Source organism: Oryx dammah, unplaced genomic scaffold, assembly GCF_014754425.2.
Source record: "Oryx dammah isolate SB20612 unplaced genomic scaffold, SCBI_Odam_1.1 HiC_scaffold_21, whole genome shotgun sequence".
Taxonomy (NCBI): Eukaryota; Metazoa; Chordata; class Mammalia; order Artiodactyla; family Bovidae; genus Oryx; species Oryx dammah.
Genome location: NW_024070205.1, coordinates 38691613 through 38714907, shown reverse-complemented (window position 1 = coordinate 38714907; position 23295 = coordinate 38691613). Strand labels below are relative to the sequence as shown.

General features: G+C 49.1%; 2 protein-coding genes across 2 annotated transcripts; both read left to right on the top strand.

The window, feature by feature from the left end:
* The first annotated feature begins 8587 nt into the window (after positions 1–8587).
* On the top strand, positions 8588–9810 carry NPPB (natriuretic peptide B). Its single transcript, XM_040262835.1, has 3 exons — positions 8588–8743; positions 9021–9267; positions 9794–9810. The coding sequence occupies exons 1-3, from the start codon at positions 8618–8620 to the stop codon at positions 9808–9810; spliced, it is 390 nt and encodes a 129-aa protein (XP_040118769.1). The 5' UTR covers positions 8588–8617.
* Positions 9811–20230: 10420 nt separating this feature from the next.
* NPPA (natriuretic peptide A) lies at positions 20231–21702 on the top strand. Its single transcript, XM_040263450.1, has 3 exons — positions 20231–20425; positions 20523–20849; positions 21374–21702. The coding sequence occupies exons 1-3, from the start codon at positions 20306–20308 to the stop codon at positions 21377–21379; spliced, it is 453 nt and encodes a 150-aa protein (XP_040119384.1). The 5' UTR covers positions 20231–20305; the 3' UTR covers positions 21380–21702.
* Positions 21703–23295: the final 1593 nt, after the last annotated feature.

Sequence of the window (23295 nt, the reverse complement as noted above, 5' to 3'; positions counted from 1 at the left end):
CCAAGAGCCTAACATAAGCCAAACACAGTTAGTATGAAAAATGACGATGCTTAGTCATAACATGAAAGATCTCTAGGGAAAGATTCCATGGTCTTTCCTGCAAGGACAGGATGGAAGTTCCAAAAACCGTTGTCTAAGATGGCACTGTGGGGACACGCAGAGAGCAGGGATTGGAAAACAGCCAGCACAGCAGCCAAGGTTTCTGAAAGATTGTATCCGCTTGGCATTCTCCTTTCATCCTCACGTGCACACACGGGTACTCAGTCCCTTTGGTCGTGTCCGACTCATTTTGACCCCATGGACTGTGGCCTGCCAGGCTTCTCTGTTCATGGGATTCTCCAGGCAAGAATACTGGAGAGTGTTGCCATTTCCCCTCTGGGGGATCTTCCCGATTCAGGGATGGAACCTGTGTCTCCTGCATCTCCTGTGTTACAGGTGTATTTTTTAACCACTGAGCTGCCATGGAAGCCCCTTAATCCTCACGCAAGACCACACTGTTCCTATTTCATGGATGGGAAAACAGCAGTGCCGAGAAGTCTATGACTTTCCTGAGGTGGCACAGCTCTTGACACCAAGGGTGCTGGAATCTTGCCCATCCCTCTGCCCCACCTCCAAAGGGTGGATGAGGAGACTGAGGCCCCAAGGGGATGCGGCTTGCACAGAGCCGGAAGCTCAATGACCAGGCAGGGCTGATGGTGTAAGGATGGGAAGGGGGCTTGTGAGCCTGTGCTCTTTCTCCTGATACTGGAGGAGGGGTGGGGTGCAAGGAGCCTGCCGATTGACCGATGATGGCCATGAGCTGGGAAGGCACCCTGGCCTGCTGCAGCTGCAGAGGTCCGGTCCTGTAGTTAGCCCCCTGGGCTGGGGGTCGGTGCTGTCATGCAGCAGAATCCTCTCCACCCTCTCAGCCAAGGGCTGCACTGTCTCGCCCCAGATGGCGGTGAGGTGGTCAGACCCAGGATGTCAGCGCTCTTGAGGACAGGCAGCTGGAGACCCTCACAGTAAAGGCCGGCAGTGGATATCCAAGAACAGTGAGGTAGAACCGGCTGGGGATGCTGATGAAAATTGGAGAACTCCCCTTTGTCTTGATTCCCACATCCACTATCTGCAGACAGAAGAACCTGGGTAAGAGAGCAGCCCCCAAGCCCCACTCTCCTCTCCACGTGTCCTGTTGCCAGATTGATATAGGACGTCCAGTTAAGTTTGAGTGTCAGACAACACGGGACTAATATTTTAGGGTAAAGAAGCCCCAGTTTACTGGGCTGAGCTGTGCCCCCCAGGAATTCCCCTCCTGAAAGAGTACTGGAGGAGTGAGCTCTTGGGCTCAGCTCATTAAAAAAAGTGAAAAAAAGTGAAGTCGCTCAATCATGTCCAACTTTTTGTGACCCCATGGACTGTAACCTACCAGGCTCCTCTGTCCATGGGATTTTCCAGGCAAGAGTACTGGAGTGGGTTGCCATTTCTTCAGCTCACTAATGTTCTCTATCCCAGCCAGTCTAGATAGGAGGAGATGTTTGTTTCATCAGGGAGTCCCAGGTCTGGGAACAGACTCTCCCACCTAGAGACAGGGCACAAGCTTGTCCATGGTCAGCTCCTGACCCAGTGAGGTCAGCTGCTTGGGCCGTGGAGCATCTCTCCCGGGGCTCCCCGATATGGCTTTTTCCCCTGAAGCCAAAGCCAGTCCTTTAACTGGTGACCTTGAGCCTTCAAACCAGACAGGCTGGGTGAAGCCAATGCCCTGCCACCACCCTCAGAGGTTAAGAGCCGCATCCCCTAGGCCAATTTAAGTTAAATTTCTATCACTTCTCTCTCAAAGATTCCTAACTGACGCAGTTCCCAAAAGAAACTGCCTACCTTTTCTTAGAAATGTATCTTGAGAACAAGGTATCTCAGCCTTTGGTAACAGCCCAAGGTCTAGAACCTTTGCAGACAAAATTGCTGAGCACTGTCCAATTTAATTTTCTCCTCTTGTAATGTGAGTTGATCCCCGTGGTCAAACAGAAAGCAGAGAACACTGAGTGCACTGGGTGCAGACCCCATGTCCCTCCTGGATTAGCAGGGCCAGAGAACGGTTGTCACACCCACTTCCAGGCTCCCGGCTCTGAGCTGAGATAATCCTTGGTCTTGTTTCCTGTGGTAAGGAGGTGAGATTCCTGGACCAAGACAACCTTGGGAGGGAACCGCCTTAGGAGGCAGAGGGACGTCTTTCGCATGGTGTCTCTGGCTCAGCATCACAAGATGCACAAATGTCCAGCTGGTCAGTGGGGGTCAACATGTACATCCTCAGTCCTTCTTCTTAAGGACCCCTCCTCAACCTGCTGAAGGGGGAAGTCTGTCTGCCTGTTAAGACTGTAGGCAACTTGAAGGCAGTCTTTGGACCTTCTAATTCCTTCATCTCTCCCCACTGTGCCAGAACAAAACTCTTATAGGGTGTGGATTCTGGGGTGTACCTCTCATCCTTCCTTCTGTATCCCTCCCACCTGCTGAGACAGCTCAGACTTTCCAGCCTTTTGGAAAGTTATTGAATGTGTTTTCTGCTTTCTGTCTGACCATGGGGATTAACTCACATTACAAGAGGAGGGACTTAAATTGGACATTGCTCAGCACTTTAGTCTGCACAGGCTCTAGACCTTGGGCTGTTACCCAGGGCTGAGATAGCTTGTTCTCCAGATACACTTCTAAGAAAAAAATTTGCAGTTTCTTTTGGGGACTGTGTCAGTTAGGAATTTTTGAGACAGAAGTGATAGAAATTTAATTTAAATTGGTCTAGGCAAAGGAGGGGTATATTTATTGGTTGAAAGTAAATTGACTTCAAGATTTGCTGAGTCCAGGGGCCCCAATGATGTCACTAGAATGTCAGCTATGGGGACAAAGAATGAATACAACCCTTTTTGGAGGTGAGGGGAAGGATAAGGTGACCCGTTCAGAATTCTTTTTTTCCTTTTGAGGTTATAACAATGAGAAAGAGAGGGGAAGAAAGGAGAGACAGGGAGAAAACGGGAGAGAGAGAGACTATTACCCTGCAACACACAGGCAACCATAGTCAGATGCTTTGAGTATTGTTGTTGAAGCTGGACTTGGGATGCGTGCTCAGTTGTACGTGACTCTTTTGTGACTGCATGGACTGTAACCAGCCAGGTTCCTCTGTCCATGGCATTCTGCAGGTAAGAATACTGGAGTGGGTTGCCATTTCCTTCTCCAGGGGATCTTCCTGACCCAGGGATCAAACCTATGTTTCTTTTGTCTCCTGCATTGGCAGGCAGATTCTTTACCACTGTACCACCTGGGAAGCTAGACATGGAGTGGGAAGAGTTAATAGCTATTTTCTTCCAGGCTACCAAACTCAGACCTTCCTCTGCTAACCATAAGTCTAGAAGTTCACTCCAAGAGCAGAGACAATCTACACACTCAGATTGGTTTCTAAAGCACCTTCAGCACACACACACATACACAGGGCTGCCACTGCTGTGAAGGATCTGACAGCCCCTCTGTGGGTGGTTTCTGGCTTTTGGAGAAAGTCTAAGGGTCATAGAGGATGGAGGTTTTGCTGGGGGCTGGGAGTGGGCAAGTAGAACTAACCAAGAACTAGGTAGGGGCAGTTGACTATAATAACGTTTTTGTCTAATTCCTTCTTTCTGCACAAGGGGAAACAGAATCCCAGCGCATAGAAAGGACTTGCATAACACTATTCAGTGAGACAGCAGTAGGCAGAGGCTCGCCAACTGCTGAATCCTGGGGCAGTGCTCCTTGCCCCGCCTTCCCCTGTCCCTGGGTGCCCACTGCTCTTATGCTGCCCCATAGCTGCCCAGGGCTGGGCTGAAAGTAGGATGTGAAGAGAAGCTGTAGGGAAGTAACTCAGCATAATACAGCCAAGCCACACTCCCTGATGGGATCAGCTATCCCAAACCTTTCTTTCTTGCATCTTTTTCCTTCTGCCAAGAGCCTAGGTACTATAGACCGAATGTTTGTATCCTTCTAAAGCAGAAACATTACTTTGCCAACAAAGGTCCGTCTAGTCAAGGCTATAGGTTTTCCCAGTAGTCATGTATGGATGTGAGAGTTGGACTGTGAAGAAAGCTGAGCACCGAAGAATTGACGCTTTTGAACTGTGGTGTTGGAGAAGACTCTTGAGAATCCCTTGGACTGCAAGGAGATCCAACCAGTCCATTCTAAAGGAGCTCAGTCCTGTGTGTTCTTTGGAAGGACTGATGCTAAAGCTGAAACTCCAATACTGGCCACCTCATGTGAAGAGTTGGCTCATTGGAAAAGACTCTGATGCTGGGAGGGATTGGGAGCAGGAGGAGAAGGGGATGACAGAGGATGAGATGGCTGGATGGCATCACTGACTCGATGGACGTGAGTTTGAGTGAACTCCGGGAGTTGGTGATGGACAGGGAGGCCTGGCATGCTGCAGTTCATGGGGTCGCAGAGTCAGACATGACTGAATGACTGAACTGAACTGAAGTTCATATGTTGAAACTTAACCTGCAATGTGATGGTGTTAGGAGGTAGGGTTTGAGGAAGTGATTAAGACATGAGGGTGGAGCCCTCATGAATGGGATCTATAAAAAAGACCCTGCTGGGACTTTCCTGGTGGCCCAGTGATTGGGACTTTGCCTTTCAATGCACGGGGTGTGGGTTCGATTCCTGATCCAGGATCTAGGATCCCAAATGTCTCTTTGTCAAAAAATGAAACTTAAAGTGAAAGCAATATTGTAACAAACTCAATAAAGACTTTAAAAATGGTCCACATCAAAAAATCTTTAAAAGAAACCCCATGTATCTCCTTCACCCCTTTTGTCATGTAGAGTTTCAATGAAGACAACTTATGGGCTCTCGCCAGACACTGGTGAGATTCTTGTATTTCTGCCCACACCTTGATTCTTGTATTTCCCAGTCTCCAGAACTAAGAGAAATAAATTTCTGCTGTTTAATCCACCGAATCTATGGTATTCCTAGTTCATACAGCAGACTGAATGAACTAAGATGCTAGGAGAGGTAGTTGAACACTTAACCAGCCTCCCAGTTCTGCCCAGAACCCTCCTCATCTCCTCTCTCATGGCTGACCCATTCTTATTCTTCAAGTATTAGCTGAGAATCACCTTCTCCAGGAAGCTGCCTCCTCAACTGAGTGTTCCTACCATGTTCCCAGAGCACTCAGGTCTCAATGTTGGATCAGTCACCACCTTACCCTGGGGGCCTGTGACTGTCTGTTTCTCTCCCTACACTGTATGCTCCTCAAAGGCATAGGGATTTGAGAATTTTGATATATACATCTCAGGGAAGCTCTTATTCAGCTTACCAGATATCCATCTCATTTAATCTTTGGGTGGTAGTGCTATGACATAGCTCCATTAAATAGAGGTAGAAAAGTGCACGACACAGTGTAAGCATTCAATAAATGCTGATGGAGATGATCTGGTGGAAGAGCTGTCCTTCCCTGGGCAGAAGTCCCTGGAGTGTGTATTCAGTCTTGTGTCTGCCCTGAAGTCTTCTCCCACAATCCCCTCCACTGGGAGAAGATAGAGGTTCGGTCAGAGTGCTCAGCACTTTATCATTTTCCCCTGGAATGGCTCTGTCTCCCCATTGAGACAGAATCTCCTTTGAAGCAAAGAAGAACTCTCATATGTCTTCTAAATTCTTTGGCTCTTTTCACACTGCTATTGACTTTCAAAGACACTTTTTTCTCCCTTTTAGACTGTGAAAGGAGGGAGCATATGCCCATTTTGCAGAAGAGTAAAGCAAGGCTCAGGCTAGATACAGAATCAGTTCTTGAAAGGTACTGGTTGATGGACTCTGTCTTGCTCCTAACCCTTAATCTTCATGACTTCCAGCTCTAGGGATTCTCTACACCCTCAGCAGCCCCAGCCTTAAGTCTCAGCTCTGCTCTTGGCTGTCTGTCTGCCATTTAATTTTTGGATATTATTCCTTTGGTGTGCATTTGTGCACGTGCACACACACACAGGCACACACTGTTCCAGCTCCCAGAATCTTTCCAGGACTGACTGACATCTTTACACAGCCCTTACCTCTCCCCCATCTTTATCTGTAAAATGCTGAACTTGCCTCTGCTTGACCTCCTTCCCCTTGTGTCAGGGACCAGACTTAAACATACTTCACTGCACAGCTTTCTGTAACTTTAGAAATGACCATAGGGTAATCTAATTTTTCTTCAGTAGAAACACCTAACAATCACCCTGGCAGTGATTAAGAGCTTCAGGTCTAAAAATCAGACTGCCTAGGCTAGAATCCAGGTTTTAGCACTTGTCAATTGTGTGATCTTAAGAAAATAGATTAAGACAACCTAAAAATCCCATGGATGGAGGAGCCTGGTGGGCCACAGTCCATGGGGTCACGAAGAGTCGGACATGACTGAGAGGCTTCACGATTCATGATACTGAATGGGAGAAAATATTTGCAAATGATGTGTCTGATAAGAGGTTCATATCCAAAACAAACAAACACCTCATACAAGTCAATATTTTAAAAACCTGATGGAAAAATGGTGAGAAGATCTGATTTGATTTTTTCCTAAAGAAGGCATACAGATGGCCGAGAGGCACATGAAAAGATGTTCAACAGCATTAGTCAGTGGAGAAATGCAAATCAAAACCACAATAATATATCACCTCACACCTGTCAGAATGGCTATCATCAAAAAGACCACAAATAAAAAATGTTGGCAAGAATGTGGAGAAAAGGGAACTTTGATGCACTGTCAGTGGGAATGTAAACTGGTACAGCCACGAAAGACAAATACTATATGTTTTTATTTCTATGTAGAATCTAAAAAAATAAAACAAGTGAATGATATGGCAAAATAGAAATAGATCCAGAGCTACAGAGAACAAACCAGTGGCTGCCACTAGGGAGTGGGATGGGGGAGGTGCAAAATAAGAGTAGGGTATTAAGAGATATACTACTAGGTATAAAATGATATGATACAAGGATGTAATATATGGTATATGGAATATACCTAATATTTTATAAATTTAAATGGAGTATAATCTATAAAAATATGGAATCACTATGTTATACACCTGAAACTAAGTAAATCAATTGTACCTTGATTAAAGTAAAAAATCAATTTTGCTGTAAAAAAGAAAAGAAAAAGTACATTAATTTTTCTGGGCTCAGTTTCCTTATCCAAAAAAGTGAAGAACAATAATGACAATTTTCTCATTCAATACCTGGGAGGTGCTATTTTTCAGGCAAGATTTGCTTAGTGGTCCCAGAATCTGCCCCTCTCTCCACTTCTGTCATAATACCTTTCCTTTCCTGAACAACCCTTCTGCTTCATCCTGATGCTTGCCAACACAAGTTATCTGGAAGGAGCAGTGACATCAGTCATGCACACTTTAAGGGGGATTTAATCTGCTGTGTCTCTTCCCAGGGCCATTTTCCCCTTGGAGCCCCCTTTGCAATCACAGGCAGGAGGCCCAGACCTGCAAATTGCAGACCAGATCTGCAAATGGGAATGAGATCCTGGACGACCAGTTGAAGGAGGCACTGCAGAAGACACTTCCTCACACCCCTACCGTCCCACTAAATAGATAACCATCTTGCAGTCATCCTTGCTTTTTCCGTTATGCTGACTTGGTGGGGGAGAGGAGGTGTTGGCACCTGGAGGAGATGTGATAGAAGGCATTCCTGAATGACTTCATCTCTGGGCTTTGCCTCTCAAAATTCCTGTCAAATCAGCTCTACCCTTTAAGGGACGGAAGAAGGGTCAGCATTCCAGAAGTTCCTTGTCATACCCAGACTTTTAATCAGGTGACACTGGAGAATTAGCATCCTAGTGCAGGAGGTCGTGAGAGGGCAGGGAGGGGGTCTCAGGCATCTCTTGGCCCCTGCCCCGGGCTTGTCTTTCTGGCAACACCAGAGTTGAGGAGAGCAAGAACTCTTGCGTTGGTGGCTCAGCGTGATCAGAACCACGGACAGCGGTCAGCGCGCCCGAGGGACCGGCGGTCTGGCGCAGGGCAGGGTTGCAGGCTTGCGCTCTTCCAGGCGGGGTGCCGAGTTCCAGGCGGGGAGGGAAGACGCGCTGCAGTGATGGGGTGTTGGCTGGGGCTGTTATTTGTGAGTCACCTCGTGCGCCCGGCATTTGCGTCGAGTCTCTGATCGCTGGGGTTCTCTCTTCTCAATTCAGGAAAGGGAGTGGGGAGGAAAGGAAAAAATCCACGCTAATGCCCCCGGCGGTTTTGCAGGAAAGGAAGCCGAGAGAGAGACGAAGGACTATTGGTGTCTACCTCTCCCTGCCTACGCCCCCACTCCCGCACCCCACCCCTCCAAACCCCCCCGCCCCCCACCCCGGGCGCGCGTTCCAGCTCCCGGTCAGGCCCATTTCTATACAAGGCCTGCTCTCCCCAGCCTCCACCCCCTCGGCGCGGAGAGGTGCATTCCCCCGCCCTGAGCTCAGCGGGTCGGGCCGGAATGCGGCCGATAAATCAGAGATAACCCAGAGAGGCAGGGCCGGCCCAGCTCCCAGGACCAGGGATAAAAGGCCGCTGTTGCCCAAGGATCCGGGAGAGCGCCCACCGGGCACTAGAAGGTGAGACGTGAGGCGCAACCCAGCGAAGCAGCCGCGGCCGCAACCTCTATCCGCTCCGCCAGCGACATGGACCCCCAGACGGCGCTGTCCCGGGCGCTCCTGCTTCTCCTCTTCTTGCACCTGTCGCTGCTAGGATGTCGTTCCCACCCGCTGGGTGGCCCCGGCTCGGCCTCGGAACTGCCTGGGTTACAGGTGAGCGCTGCTGAACTGCGTAAACCCGGTTCGCCAGGAGGGCGCGGACAGCAGCAATTAACGGGTCCCCATCCCCCCACCCTCCACTTACATCCCAAGAGGTCCCCACCCTCCCTTGGGAATTAGTGATATGAGAATCAGAAAGGGAATTAGAAAATGGAGAGACTGGGTGCGGGAAGCCGGTACCCAGCGCGGTTGGATCGCTTTGCCGCCGTCGAGGGCGGCTGGGCCCAGGTGCGGGTTTCTGAAGCTCCGGCTCCCCCGCTGTGCATTGCAGGAGCTGCTGGACGGTCTACGAGACAGGGTCTCGGAGCTGCAGGCGGAGCAGCTGCGCGTGGAGCCCCTCCAGCAGGGCCAGGGCCTGGAAGAAACCTGGGACTCCCCGGCGGCAGCCCCCGCGGGGTTCCTTGGGCCCCACCACAGCCTCCTCCGGGCCCTGCGGGGCCCCAAGATGATGCGCGACTCGGGCTGCTTTGGACGGAGGCTGGACCGGATCGGCTCCCTCAGCGGCCTGGGCTGCAACGGTGAGCGCCTAGCCCCATTCCCACTGCACACCACCATCAGAGCCACTTCTGGATCCGATGTCTCAGGGGACCAAATTTTGAACAAAGAACATCATTCTTCTTTGCTGGCAGTCCTCAGGGCCAAGGCATGCCTCTCTGGGAATATTAAATTTGGACAACATTCATTATCATGTCTGGGAGCCCCTTCTATCCACCTCCTGCCTCTGAAAGGGGAAGAATCTTTAGGATGTAATTCAGTCACTGTTCAGCAGGCCCTCCTTGGAGCAGAAAGAGTAAACATTTTTCCTCCTGGTTTCCCCTGAACTGTCTAAAGCTGCAAAGGGAGAGGGGAGGGTCACCAGGGGGATGGTAATCCCTGGTTTACAAGGAGGAAGGGGAGGTCCAGGGAGATGGGTTATTCCAAAGCCCCAAACATGCAGATGAACTGAAGAGGTGGGTGGCAGGGGTGGCACAGGGTGAGGGAAAGCTCAGATCCTTCTTGTCTCCCACCCCAAAGTCATCATCACCCTCTCTTTTCCCCCCACAGTGCTAAGGAGGTACTAAGAGGAGGTCCTGGCTGCAGATATGGCTGCATCTGATTCTCCATCAACTCCTGATCCCCTTGGAAGCAACTCCTATTTATTTTTATTTATTTATTTATTTGGTTGTTTTATATAAAATGGTTCTTATCTTCGGACACAAATTTTCCACGATGAAATAAAGTCAGTATTATAGCTTTTTCCTTTTGAAATTCATTTGTCTCAGTGTTTTAAAAAATAACATCATTTTAAAAAAAAACAACTCTGTGTTTTCTTGCAAATCCCAAAGGTGTCCATTTAATGGTGGGGCGTCTCCACATGGCTTCAAGGGCTGATGATCAAGCAGTTGGTGGGAGGGGGACTACTTTTCTTGAAAGTTTTTTTTCTTGTTCTGAAATGTCTCTAAACACCTCAGACACTTGAGACACTTTCCAGAAACTACTTTTGAAAGTCTGACAGTTTCTCTGTGGGAGCTAAATGGACCCTGATGTATTCCTGCTTCATGAGGATGTGTGGCAGGGTATTTGCCCCTTGACAATAGCCTTCCTTCTGCCTAGAATTCTGTGACTGGAGGTACTCTCTGTATATTTGTTGTTTCCAGAAGCTCTCAGAGATTGAGGGCAGTGTGTGTGTGTGTGTGTGTGTGTGTATCAGAGAGAGAGAGAAGGACGCTGGCTTATTTGCATTCCTTATGAATGTGAGTTCTCCCTCCTGCCTCCAACCTCAGGTTCAAACCTTCAATTCCTGATGTCATCCTGGAAAGGTGACTTCAAAACCCTGAGTTTAATACCATTTTCATTTCCTGAGCCCACAAGCATAGAAGTGCCTGAAAGAGGCCCAGCATTTCAGAGTGCCCTTCCCTTGGGGTCTCACATTTTTACTTCTTCTCTGCCCTAGAGAGGAAAGATTTTTATTCTAAGGCAGGAAAAGAGACAAGCCCCAGAACCCTACTGTGCTGCTTTAATCAGCTGGGAGTCCTAGTAGGGGGTCACTGCCCTCTCCTGTCAGGATGCCCCTCCCCCTGCATCTTGGGTTCCAGGCATCCCACGTCATGTGATGGAACTTGCTCTTGCTTTCAGCCTATGCAATTTCCTTTGCCAAGAATGCCTTTTATGGTACCAGCTCAGCAGGAGAACAGGACTATAAGTATCCCCATTTTATGGACGAGAAAACTGAGACCAAGAAAAGGGAAGCATCTTACCTGAAAGCATACAGCTGCTAAGTTCCAGAGCTAGAATTTGAGCAGGGATCCTTGTGAATCTGGAGCCTGTACTCTTTCCCTGAGCTCCAGACCTTTAACTGCACTCATGACTTTCCTGCTGTCCTCATCTGATGTTTCTTTGAGTGAGGGGGAACGGGAATTGGTGGATCTTTGCTTTATTTCTCATTTTAACCCAGTTTGCATCTGAGGTGATAGATATCTAATGAGATTATAGTTTTGAAAATAAGGTTTTAGGACCAATTTATTCTCAAAACAAACAAACAAAAAAAACCTGTGAGTCATCTCTGCCTAATGTTTTGACCCTGGGTGGTAATGAGTAATTAGCATAGTTAATATTTATAAAGAACTTATAATGTCCAGGCACAGTTCCGTGAACTCATATCAGCCCTCACAACAGCTATGCAGGAAGAACTCTTATTATCATACATTTTACAAACTGAAGCACAGAAAGGTGATATGTCTTGCTCAGGGTCTCTCAGTTGGTAAAGTGGCAGAGCCAGGATTCAAGCCCACACAGGCTGGCCCAACATCCATACACCTAATCACTGACCAATCCACCCCTTCCCAGGCCAGTGAATTAGGCTTGCTGGTGGGATGGATGGTTCCCTTGTAATGGCATCAGTCAGTTCAACATCTGGGGCCGCTGCCTGTTGTCAACTTCCCTCCCCTGCTCAGATGATGAAGACAGACTCCTCCCAGAACACCCACATTACAAACCCAGCCAGCACTTCAGAAGTCTTCCAGGTAAGTCCAGTTCTTCCATAAATAGGGCTCCGGTGATAGAGTCTGTGCATGATACAGATACATCTGTTACTTGAGGATTTTCACCTAAGCCAAGGTCCAGGAAAAAGGACTCTAAAACAAACCAAAGAGCCAAATGTGACTTCTGGACGGTGGGGAGTTGCTGGTCTGATGTACCCAACGGAATGACATCTCAGCAAGCTCCTCCTGTGTTTGGTGTTTGTCAGCAGTGAAATGGCCCACGCACGTCTAAGGATGCCCTTTAAAACCAGCCCTCCCTGACCTGTGGCCCTGGCCCCTTCAAACACATCCCCATGGAGCTACAGCCATGGCCTTAATCTCCCTGACTTACCTATGATCAACCTTGTCCTATGATCAACCTTGTCCTATAATCTCCTTGTCCTTACCTATGATCAACCTCACATGGATGCTTGTCACTGTAACCTACCCAGAAAAACATGTTGGTGGACACAGACCCATGCTTCATAGCCCACAGCTTTGCAGCTAAAAGGAGCTTCAGTAGAGGGTGAGCCTGCTCTGCTGGGTCTCCAGTGTTGAAGCTACTGAAGTTAGGACAGTGTTGGACCTGAACTCTTCATCTCTTGTCACCGATTTTACACTCCCCCCTCCATCATTTCTGGGGCAGCTTTGACCTTCCTGAGAATGATTTGTGGCACAAAAAGAATGCATCCTCTCCGCACCCCGCCCCGGCCCCGAACCACGTCTAAGCACGAAGTCATGAACTTGACCATTTGTCTTGTTCATCTTGCAGTTCTCAGCTATCTTTGTCTCTGTAGAATTTTTCACGAATTCAGTGCATTTCCACTAAGAGGCCTGTTTCTCTCATGGGATAAAGAGCCGGGCCTCATGGAACTGTGTGGGCATTCTATAGCATTTCAGCCCTGGGACAGTGGCTCCCACTCTTTTGCCCCCAGTATTGTGTCTCTGACACTGCCAAACACAATCCTTGCCCTCACAGTGCACACCAGCCCTACTTCCATCTGGAAGCATCCCACTTTCCTGCTCCCAGACTTTCTCTGGCAGCCAGAGCCCACTTCCTGGGGGCAGGCAGGAAGTTCTGGGAAATTGACATGGACCAGGAGCAGCACTCAACCCATACAGAGTAGTGCCTTCGGTTCACAGGTGGCGTGCATCTTTTCCTGGTCCCCAGATTTCTCTCCAGCGAGTGGGTATTAAGCTGCAGCTGCCCATGGTGATCACTAAACCCCTCTCCCTGGTCACTTCCCCAGTCTCCTGCCAATATTTCCTGGGATTGTCTCGAAAATAAACTTTGCTTGAATACATGTCTCAGGCTCAGGAGAACCTAAACTAAGACACTCCCGAATGAGTAAACCTTCTTCCAGGGCTCCCCACCCTTGATGACTTCAGCCCTTGGAATCTTCCTTGACTTCGTTCTTTGACTGGACCACCCAGGCAGGTACCATGTCCATTCCTCCTTCTTTCCCTCACCACTCATGCCCATATTGGTACACCAGCTTCCTAACTGCCCCCCCCCACCCCCGCTCCAGGCTTCCCTACTTGGTTCTTCCTATGTCAGGGGGAGAAAGCAGAACCCTCACGCTTTAGCCAAAGGGAGACTCCTCCTCTCTGTGAGGCCCCCAAGGAGGGCATGTACTCCTTGGAGGGCATACACCCAGGTATGTCCATGGGTGGTGTGCTGGAGGGGGTGTGGTGAATCAGGTTACTGCGGAGGAAATTAAGATGAAGTCATACTGGAGTAGGGTGGGATCCTGATTCAATGTAAGTGAGTGAGTGTTAGTTACTCAGTCGTGTCTGACTCTTTTCGACCCCATGGACTGTTGTCCACCATTCTCCTCTGTCCATGGAATTCTCCAGGCAAGGAGAATGGGGTGGGTTGCCATTCCCTTCTCCAGAGGATCTTCCAGATCCAGGGATGGAACCTGGGCCTCCTGCATTGGCAGGCAGATTCTTTATAGTCTGAGCAACCAGGGAAGCCCAATTCAGTCTGACTGGTGTCCTTACAAGAAAAAAAGAGAGAAACCCAAGAAGGAAGAGATTAAGATCAGAGAGATGCATCTGTAACCAAGGAATGCCAAAGGCTGCTGGCAGCTACCAGAAGCTGCAAGAGACAAGGAAGGATCCTACCGTACAGGTTTTAGAGGGAACGTGGCCCTGATGACTCCTTGATTTTGGACTCTAGCCTTCAGAACTGTGAGACAATACAGTCCTGTTGTTTTAAGATACCCAGTTTGTAGTACTTTGTTACAGCAGCCCAAAGGATTTGATGCAGTGCTCTCATCCTTTTATTTCCTCACAGACTGTTCCAAGATGCTGGGTCCCCTGAAATTCTCTGGAGATGTGCACCATGACCAACCAACCAACAACCAATCAACCAATTACCAATCAACTTACCACTAAATTGTTTTCTCAAAGCTGTGACCAACTTGGTAACATATCACTGTGTATTTGCTCTTTCTCTTTCCTTACCTGTAGTGGGCAGCCTCTGAGATGGTCTGCAGTGATGCTCATCTCCTAGTATTCATGCCCTTGGTAATCACCTCCATTTGAGTACGGGATGGACTTAGTGACTCACTTCTAATGAACAGAGGACAACAAAAATGATGGGATACCACTTCCAAGATTAGGTTACAGAAAGATGGCAGTTTACCTATTGCTTTTCTCTCTACCTAAAAGAAGTCAGCTGCATCTCTATGGAGAGTCCATGTCATAAGGAAATGACATCTCCAGGCAACAGTCAGTGAGGACCCAAGGCTTGCCAAAAGACACATGAGTGACCTTGAAAACAGGCCCCCAGCCAAGCCTTGAAATGACCATAGCCCTGGCCAACATCTTAACTGTAGCCAGTGCAAGCTCTGAGCAAGTTGGTACCCAGTTAAGCAGAGCCAGATCCCTGGTCCACAGAAACTGTTAGATAATATATATGTGTTGATTAAAGTTGCTTAGGTAGGGACTTCCTTGATGGTCCACTGATTAAGAATCCATCTGTCAATGCAGGGGACACAAGTTCTGTCCCTGGTCTGGGAACTAAGATCCCACATGCTGAGGGCAACTAAGCCTGTGTGCCACAACTGCTGAGCCATCGCACTGCAACTACTGACGCCCACACACCTTAGAGCTCATACTCTGCAACAAGAGAAGACACTGCAATGAGAAGCAAGCATACCATAACTAGAGAGTAGACCCCGCTCACTGCAACTGGAGAAAGCCCGTGCACAGCAACGAAGAGCCATTGAAGCTGGAGAAACAAAAGGTTGCTAAGAGGTGGGTAATTTGTCACACAGCAATAGTTGACTAATACTTCCCTTTTCCCCTCACTCTTATTTCACTTGAAGTAGAAGCCCCAAAAGCTTTAGCAAATACACTTGCCTTGGGCCTTTTCCCCTGGGCAACCTGCTCCCAAATTCCAGTTTCAGTGACCTCCAATTTGCACCAAAGAAACAGAACATCATTTTCAAAGTCTAAAGCAATCATTCCTAAATATGGACCAGTGTCCTACCAATTTCTCCCAACTGGGGCTCCTGCTTTAGGCTATATAGGTCTGACAGAGTCATGCCAGGAATGTGATGGGTTTTTCACACTAGTTCTGCACATGTGTAACCTCTCTGGGCACTCATGGCTCCCTGAAGCGGCCCACAGCATTCCCCTGGAGGATCATGAAACCAAACTCAGCTAGAGACTGGAGATGCCCCAATTCTGGATTCTCCCAGCCATTTGCAACCTTCATTCCATCACATGACTAAGATAACTTCTTTCCAGTGATAAGGAAATAAAGGCTTTTGATTTTTCATCTAGTTGAAGAGGTGGGGGTGGGGGGTGGATCTGGTCGTCTGTGTCTTTTGCTTTTCACTCCCACAGGCTGGCTTCTAAACACCCCATTAAATATTAACTCTTTCACACACATATCCTGAGGTGGATCAGGGACATGGAAAGGAAGAGAAACTGTACATCAAGTCATTTTCCATTTCAGGCTCAAATCAAAGGCTTTCATAGCACTGGGGTAATGAGTATATTGGGGACTGTCTGTTTTCCCTGGGCTCTGTTAGTGCAGGAGATGGTGTTCCGTACAAAGTCCTCAGGGCAAAAACTAAGTATTCTTTTCTTGCCACCCACCTTCTGCAAAAAAAAAGACAAAGAAAAAAAACAGAGACAAAAGAAGAAACTCAAAAGATGACACTCGTGCCTCCACTCCAGATTCACTCTGAAAGGGGAAAAGTTTTAATAATAAAAGTAAACTGAAGAAAGTTCTAAATTCTGCTTCTGGAAACTTGCATGGTTCTTTCACTTTTCCTTGGGCCACTGATAGACTTCAGAAGAGGCGCTGGATGCAAGAGCAGCATCAGCCCTCAGAGGCTGAGCCACAGCAGAGGCCACCCACCATGGTGCCCTTCCGGAATCTTGCCTGCATCAAAGGCCTATCTCAAAAGGCATCTCCAGGAGTCAGCCCTTGTGACGCACACTCGAGGAGCATCAGTTCTCCCAGGGTGGCTGCTCTCTGAATCCTCTGCTAATAATAACCCTGCTACCTGAGCAATTAAGCTGTGAGCGCATTCCAGGATACGTCAGGATATGGTGGTTCTTGGCCCCCAGAGATATATATGTGCAGAAAGTCTCCTTGAGGGTCAAAAGTCAAGGGATACCAGGCCATAATGAGTCTTATTTCTTTCCTCCCAGACGCCTCCCTACTCAGAATTGCACTCATTTTGGATTTGAAGTTGAGTTTGGCCAATCCAAATTAGTAAAGGGGTTTGCTTTCTCCTTTAGAATAAAACTACCCCGGATGTCTCTCGTGTCCTCTCTCGTGTACTGCCCTGATATCCTGTCCTCTTGCTGTGTAACAGCCTCTCCATCTGACCAGCCAAGGACTGAGCGTAGGTGGAAGAGGGTCTGGCTAGGACAGAGCTGTCATTCCATTTGCGCTTGCTGAGGTTCTAGAGGGTAGACTGAAACAAGTTAGGTGTGTAAATAGGTCACGGTAAGGCAGGAGATAGATGGGCTCCAGTTTAGGCATTCATAGCTAGCTTCTTGTTTACATTTCTTGGGGCAAGAAAAAGGGGGCTTCAGGCTGGGCCTGTACAACTAGCCTCCTGTTTACATTGCCTGAGACAAGACATAGGTGGGCTCCAGGTTAGAACTTTCCTGGTGGCTTAGTGGGAAAAGAATCTACCTGACAATACAGGAGATGCAGGAGACACAGGTTCGATCCCTGGGTCGGGAAGATCCCCTGGAGGAGGAAATGGCAACCCACTCCAATATTCTTGCCTGGAAAATTCCACGGACAGAGGAGCCTGGTGAGCTACAGGCCATGGGGTCACAAATAAGGCCCCAAAGACACACGCAATTTGACTGCTTGGGGCTGCAATGCAGGGTTCTCACCCCTTCGGTGTAGTGTTTCCCCTCTGGACTTGTTTGAGCACGACGCACTCTCTCACTCCTGTTTACCCTCTGAAATGAAAGTAACAATAGAAACGGGGTAAATAGCTAGGCTTTGTCTCTTATGCACACCTTAAGATAACAATCATGGCAAGAACAGAGAAGGGCTAAACCTTGTTTGAGTGAACAAGAAATCACATATTCCCCCTCCTTGGGACAAGGGAGACACTACACAAGTGCAGAAAGTCTCCTTGGGGGTCAAAAGTCAGGGGATGCCAGGTCATAATGAGTCTTGCTTCTTTCCTCCCGGATGTCTTTGTGTTGAAATCTATTTGGTTGGGAGGGGAGGGTCCTGAGACAAACCAGCCAGGAGGGGCAAAACAAGACTATTGGCCAGAGGGGAGACAAAGACCTGGAAAACTGGCCCTTTATAACGGATTTAACTTTCCAAAGGTGTGACTCTGGAGACAGCTCTCACAGAGTTCACCCATGCGTCTTTCTGCATGCACTCTGCCTTTCCAATAAACGTTTTACTTTTCTCTTTACCTTCTACCTCCTCATCAGAATTCCTTTTACCTCAGTAGGCAAGGAAGAGGGATTTAGGCCCTAGCTGCTGGCCTCTCTGGTCTAATGGTTAGGATTCCTGGTCAGGGAACTAAGGTCTGGATTCCAGCTCACTACTGCTGCTTACTGCAAGATACCACTTGCTGCTGTGTGCATCCAAAGTCAATGGGGCTTGGGTATGCTGATTTCCTGAGACAGTCCACATACTCACAGACTTGCCAAGCATGCAAAGCTACAGCCCCAGGGCAGGGGGAAGGCAAGGAGGTGCTCAGAGGCAATCTAAAGGACTGAGACTAGAGCAGTGTTTAATCAGGAACTGAGACTAAAAGGATTGTTAAGGAAACTTTGTGCTAAGAAGCAGCAGCATCTGAGAAGTGGGCTGAGATTACAGGCTTTGGCATCAGATCTGGGGTTCATGTCCTGATCCTGCTGAGTGACATTGGGCAAGTGACAGATGCTCCCAGGCTCAGTTCTGTCCCTCCGTGAATGGGGACAATACCCACCTCCTGGGGCTGGTGATGAAAAGGGAAGAATCCACATAAAGCTCTCAGCACCATGTCTCGCATATTCCAACCAAACAATAAAGATAACCATTATGAGTATCATGCAGTTATACGGCAGTTCACACTTCAGATCAGCTCAATCGCTCAGTCATGTCTGACTCTGCAACCCCATGGATTGCAGCACACCAGCTTCCCTGTCCATCACCAACTCCTGGAGCTTGCTCAAACTCATGTCCTTTGAGTCAGTGATGCCATCTAACCATCTCATCCTCTGTTGTCCCCTTCTCCTCCTGACTCAATCTTTTGCAGCATCAGGGTCTTTTCCAGTGAGTCAGTTCACACTTCAAAATGCGTTTATACAGTAACAGTTCTTTTAAGGCTCACAGATGAGGAAAAGAAGGCCCCAAAGATGCACGCAATTTAACTGCTTTGGGCTGCAATGCAGGGTTCTCATTTCTTCAGTGTAGTGTTTCCCCTCTGGATACATTGCACTGGAGAGTATATAGCGTTGGGTCTGGCACTTAGTAAATGGAGGCCAGTGCTGTACATTTTCTCCAGTTGTCATGTATGGATGTGAGAGTTGGACCAGAAAGAAGGCTGAGCACCAAAGAATTGATGTTTTCGAATTGTGGTGCTGGAGAAGACTCTTGAGAGTCTCTTGGACTGCAGAGATCAAACCAGTGAATTCTAAAGGAAGTCAACCTTGAATATTCATTGGAAGGACTGATGCTGAAACTGAAGCTCTAATACTTTGACCACTTGATGGGAAGAGCTGACTCATTGGAAAAGGCCCTGATGCTGGGAAAGATTGAGGGCAAAAGGAGAAGGGGACAGCAGCTGAAGAGGTGGGCAAGATAGCATCACTGGCTCAATGGACAAGAGTTTGAGCAAACTCCAGGAGATGGAAAACAGGAAAACCTGGCAGGCTGCAGTCCATGGGGTCACAGAGTTGGGCACAACTTAGCAACTGAACAACTGAGCAACAACCACCAAAGGAGGCCATTCATTGCAGATAGAGAGGCTCACTGCCTGGTGTTTCTCTTTGGGGGGCCAGGAACACAGAGACCTCATCACTTGCTGGGCCTTAGAGGACACGAAAGACTTTAAGGGAAACTGCATGGGTCACAGCTGCCTCCATCAGCCAACTTCACCTTGGGAGTGTTCCTAGGAAGGTGCGAGGCATTACAAACTTCAGCTGAGTCCGAGTCTGAGTTTCTAGAAGCAGCAAGCTTCCATAAATGAAAATATCAGCATCCTCCTAGTGTCAAGTTCCCCCCACACCTTTGAGGGAGCCATGCAGTGAAGGAGGGCAGTCTTTGCACAGGAATGATCGTGTTCCCCAAACTTGTCTTGTGTTTCTTTTGGGGAGTGGAGTTCTTGGGACATTGGTCCCATTTGGTTCTGGCTGACTTAGGACTCTAGAAAACTACTTTCTCTTCACCTGGACACTGAGGGACAGTCAGGGGTGGGGGTAGCCCTGCGGGGGGCGGGTTCTGCCCTCGCCACTGCCGATGAGTCAGGTGTGAGGCCAGCTCCAGCATCTGGACTAATTTGTCCTGAGCCGAGCAGCCGGCTGCCTGCCACATCCTCCCCTCCCGCCCTTATTTGGAGCCCTGACAGCTGAGCAGCAAACCAACAGGGGAGCTGGGCGCCCGCCAACCGTCACCCTCTGCTTCCCCGCATGAGTCCCGTTGCCGAGGAGAAAGAAGCCGGAGGCATCATTGTGAGATAACCAAGGACTCTTTTTTGCTCTTCTCACACCTTTGAAGTGGGAACCTCTTGAGGCAAATCAACAAGAATGTGGCTCCTGCAGCTGAGGGTCCTGGGGGTTGTCGGGGCTGCTCAAGGCAGAGGGGCTGTGACAAGCAGGCTGGACTGATAACTTTAAAAGGGCATCTTCTGCTGCTTCCTCACTCAGCTGCTTTATCACTGCAAGTGACAGAATGGGGAGGGTTCCGTCCCTCTCCCGGATGAGCTCCCAGAGAGCCAGGGGGCTATAAAAAGAGGAGGCTCACGGCAGCTGGGAGACAGAGACAGACAAAGGCCAACAGTGAAGGGCCAAAGAAGCCAGAGGAGGCAGCAAGCACCAGACCGACCATTCCTTGACCGACGCCAGCATGGGCTCCTCCGCCATCACCACGAGCTTCCTCCTCTTTCTGGCATTTCAGCTCCCAGGGCAAACAGGAGCAAATCCCGTGTACGGCTCTGTGTCCAATGCAGACCTGATGGATTTCAAGGTAGGGCCAGGAAAGCGGCATGGTCTGGGGTGAAGGGGGTTGTGACATTGTGCCAGGCAGCGAGACCTCTCCCTTTCCCTGTTTTCCTTTTGTAAAGAATTTGCTGGACCGTTTGGAGGACAAGATGCCTTTAGAAGATGAGGCTGTGCCCTCACAAGTATTAAGTGAGCAGAATGAAGAAGCTGGGGCCCCTCTCAGCCCTCTTTCAGAGGTGCCTCCCTGGATGGGGGAGGTCAACGCAGCCCAGAGAGATGGGGGTGCCCTCGGGAGGGGCCCCTGGGAATCCTCCGATAGATCTGCCCTCCTGAAGAGCAAGCTGAGGGCACTGCTCACTGCCCCTCGGAGCCTGCGGAGGTCCAGCTGCTTCGGGGGAAGGATGGACAGGATTGGAGCCCAGAGTGGATTGGGCTGCAACAGCTTCCGGGTAAGAGGACCTGAGGATGGAAGTGGGATGGGGAGGAAGGAAATTGTGGTTTCATTGAAGTTCAAACCTTGTGAAAGAACACCATCAGGGAATGCCTTCAGTAGGAAAGGGACAGCATAGAAGCAACTCCTTTGAAATTTCTGCCCCAAATTGGCGGGGAGGGGGGTGTGCTCTGAGTCTCAGGACAATGATATCAACCTCAGGTACAGTTTGCTGAGAAAATGCTAAGAAAAAAAGACTTTACTGCCACAAGCACTGGGGACCAATTGTTCATGGGGCCAAATCACCTGTGCTCTGCTGATTGGTAGTTCATGTCCTTTGCAGAATCATCAGATTCCAAAGGATTGAAATTGGGCAGGACTGACTTTACTAGCTCCTAATGGGCAATTTGTTTACCAGTTTACAGAAGTCAGAGGGTCGTCAGGCTGGAGTGGAGGCTGGTGGGAAGGGAGCACAGTCTGATGAAGCTGACTTTTCCGGTGGAGTCAGGTCACCAAACCAAACATGTCTCTGCTCTCTTGTAGTATTGAAGATAACGGCCAGGGAGGAAAAGGCAGGCCAGGCCCCGGGCAGTCTTCAAGAGAATCCCCTGGGGTCTCTCACTCAACTTTGTCGCATCTGGTTGCCATCAAGTTGAGTTGTGACAAGTGTTCTATTCAAGCATCAGCTTCCTGTCAACATTTCTCACATTTTATGCTAAATGTAGACAAAGTGATTTAACTGTGGCTTCTCCACCTCTCCCACCCATGTGTTAAGTTTTAATCACCTGTTACCAACATCAGTTTGAAAATGAATAAACTTCAGCACCATGGACAGAAGCAGTAGGCTCGGGTTGGTGTGATTTATTTCCGGAAGGGAGTTCAGCCTGATATTCCTTGTCATTTTACCTTTTGTTGGAGAGAAGAATTCTCAGTTCCTTTTTCGTTCTTTTTTTAAAGGAATTAACAGGTTTGGGGGGGCAGTTTTAGGTTCACAGCAAAATTGAGCTGCTGAAGAGGTAGTTTCTTTGTATCTACTTCTGAAAAGGGTGTTGCCCCGGTTTACCTGCACCAGGGAGCAGGGCTCCGAGCCACCTCCCCACCCATTACCCCTGACACCACACTCCCCGTGTCGGATTTTATGACATTCCTCCAACACCCCTACACCTTCACTTCCCTATGCCTTTATTCATGCTGTTCCTTCCACGTAGATGCCCTTAATCCGGAGCTCCCCACCTCTCCCAAGCATTTTACTCATTTCTTAAGCTCACTTCTTCCCTGAAACCTTCCAGGATACCACATGCCCAGGACAGATCAAGCTCTTCACTGGCAGCATTTTATAACTATTACCAGTCACCACAACATGCCTGGGTATGCAACTGGGTCTGTGTCCCTGATCTGCAAGCTCCTGGAGGTAAACACCCCTTCAGCAAACACTGCAGCACGTGGCACAGCGGGCACCCTACATATAGTTGATCATATTGTACAGAAACTGAGAGAAGACGAAGTAAAGTAGTAATATGCTCTGTGTAGAGTGAGGGGGAGGCCAGCAGAGAATTGATGGTTAGGCAGGGAGGTAGGGAAAGAACTCTAGGGTAACTGCTTCTGAAAGAGATGTTCCTTGTGTGGATTTTGAATGCAGAGGGTGGAAAACCAAGGAGGACCAGGTGGAAAACTAAGGACCAGGAGGGTGGAGAGAAAGGAAGGTCTGGGACTTGAGGAGCAGGGGCTGCTGGCAGGGAAGGAGAGGGGAGCTGGGCTCACTGCCAAGGTGTCACAGTGACACAGCAGGTTCTCACAGATGGGATTGACTGAACGTGCCAAATACGAGACGCCCCTGGAACTTAGAGGACACTGGGGGGTGGGTGGAAGGGGTGATGAGTTGCAGGAGGGACAGGTTGAACCAGGGATGGGTGAAGGGGTGATGGGTGAGGGAGGATGCATGAAGGGGCCTGAGTAGACCGAGGCTGCTTCTGCCACTGTGCTTAGTCGCTCAGTCCTGGCCGACTCTGCGACCCCATGGATTGTAGCCTGCCAGACTCCCCTGTTCATGGGTTTCTCCAGGCAAGAATACTGGAGTGGGTTGCCATGCCATCCTCCAGGGGATCATCCCAACCCAGGGGTTGAACCCAGGTCTCCTGCACCACAGGCAGATTCTTTACCATCTGAGCCACCAGGAAAGCCCAGCCAGTGTTTCTGCCACTGGGGGACAGCAACTCGAAGCAGATCACCCAGAGACCAAGAAATCACATTTCAGGCAAAACAAAATGTGACCCAAAAGCCCTGAGAGGTGGCAGTGATGGAGGCTGGCACCAAGGTCTGAAAGTCCTTAGGCCCAGCACTGGGTCCATTTCTTCTGGTTGGACACTGGGGGAATCTGCCTGCGGGGCTGTATCCTAAATGAAGCACTGGCAGGAAGTGAATGGATTCTCCACCAGCTGCTGTGTGAGAGAGTGCCTGTGAGGACA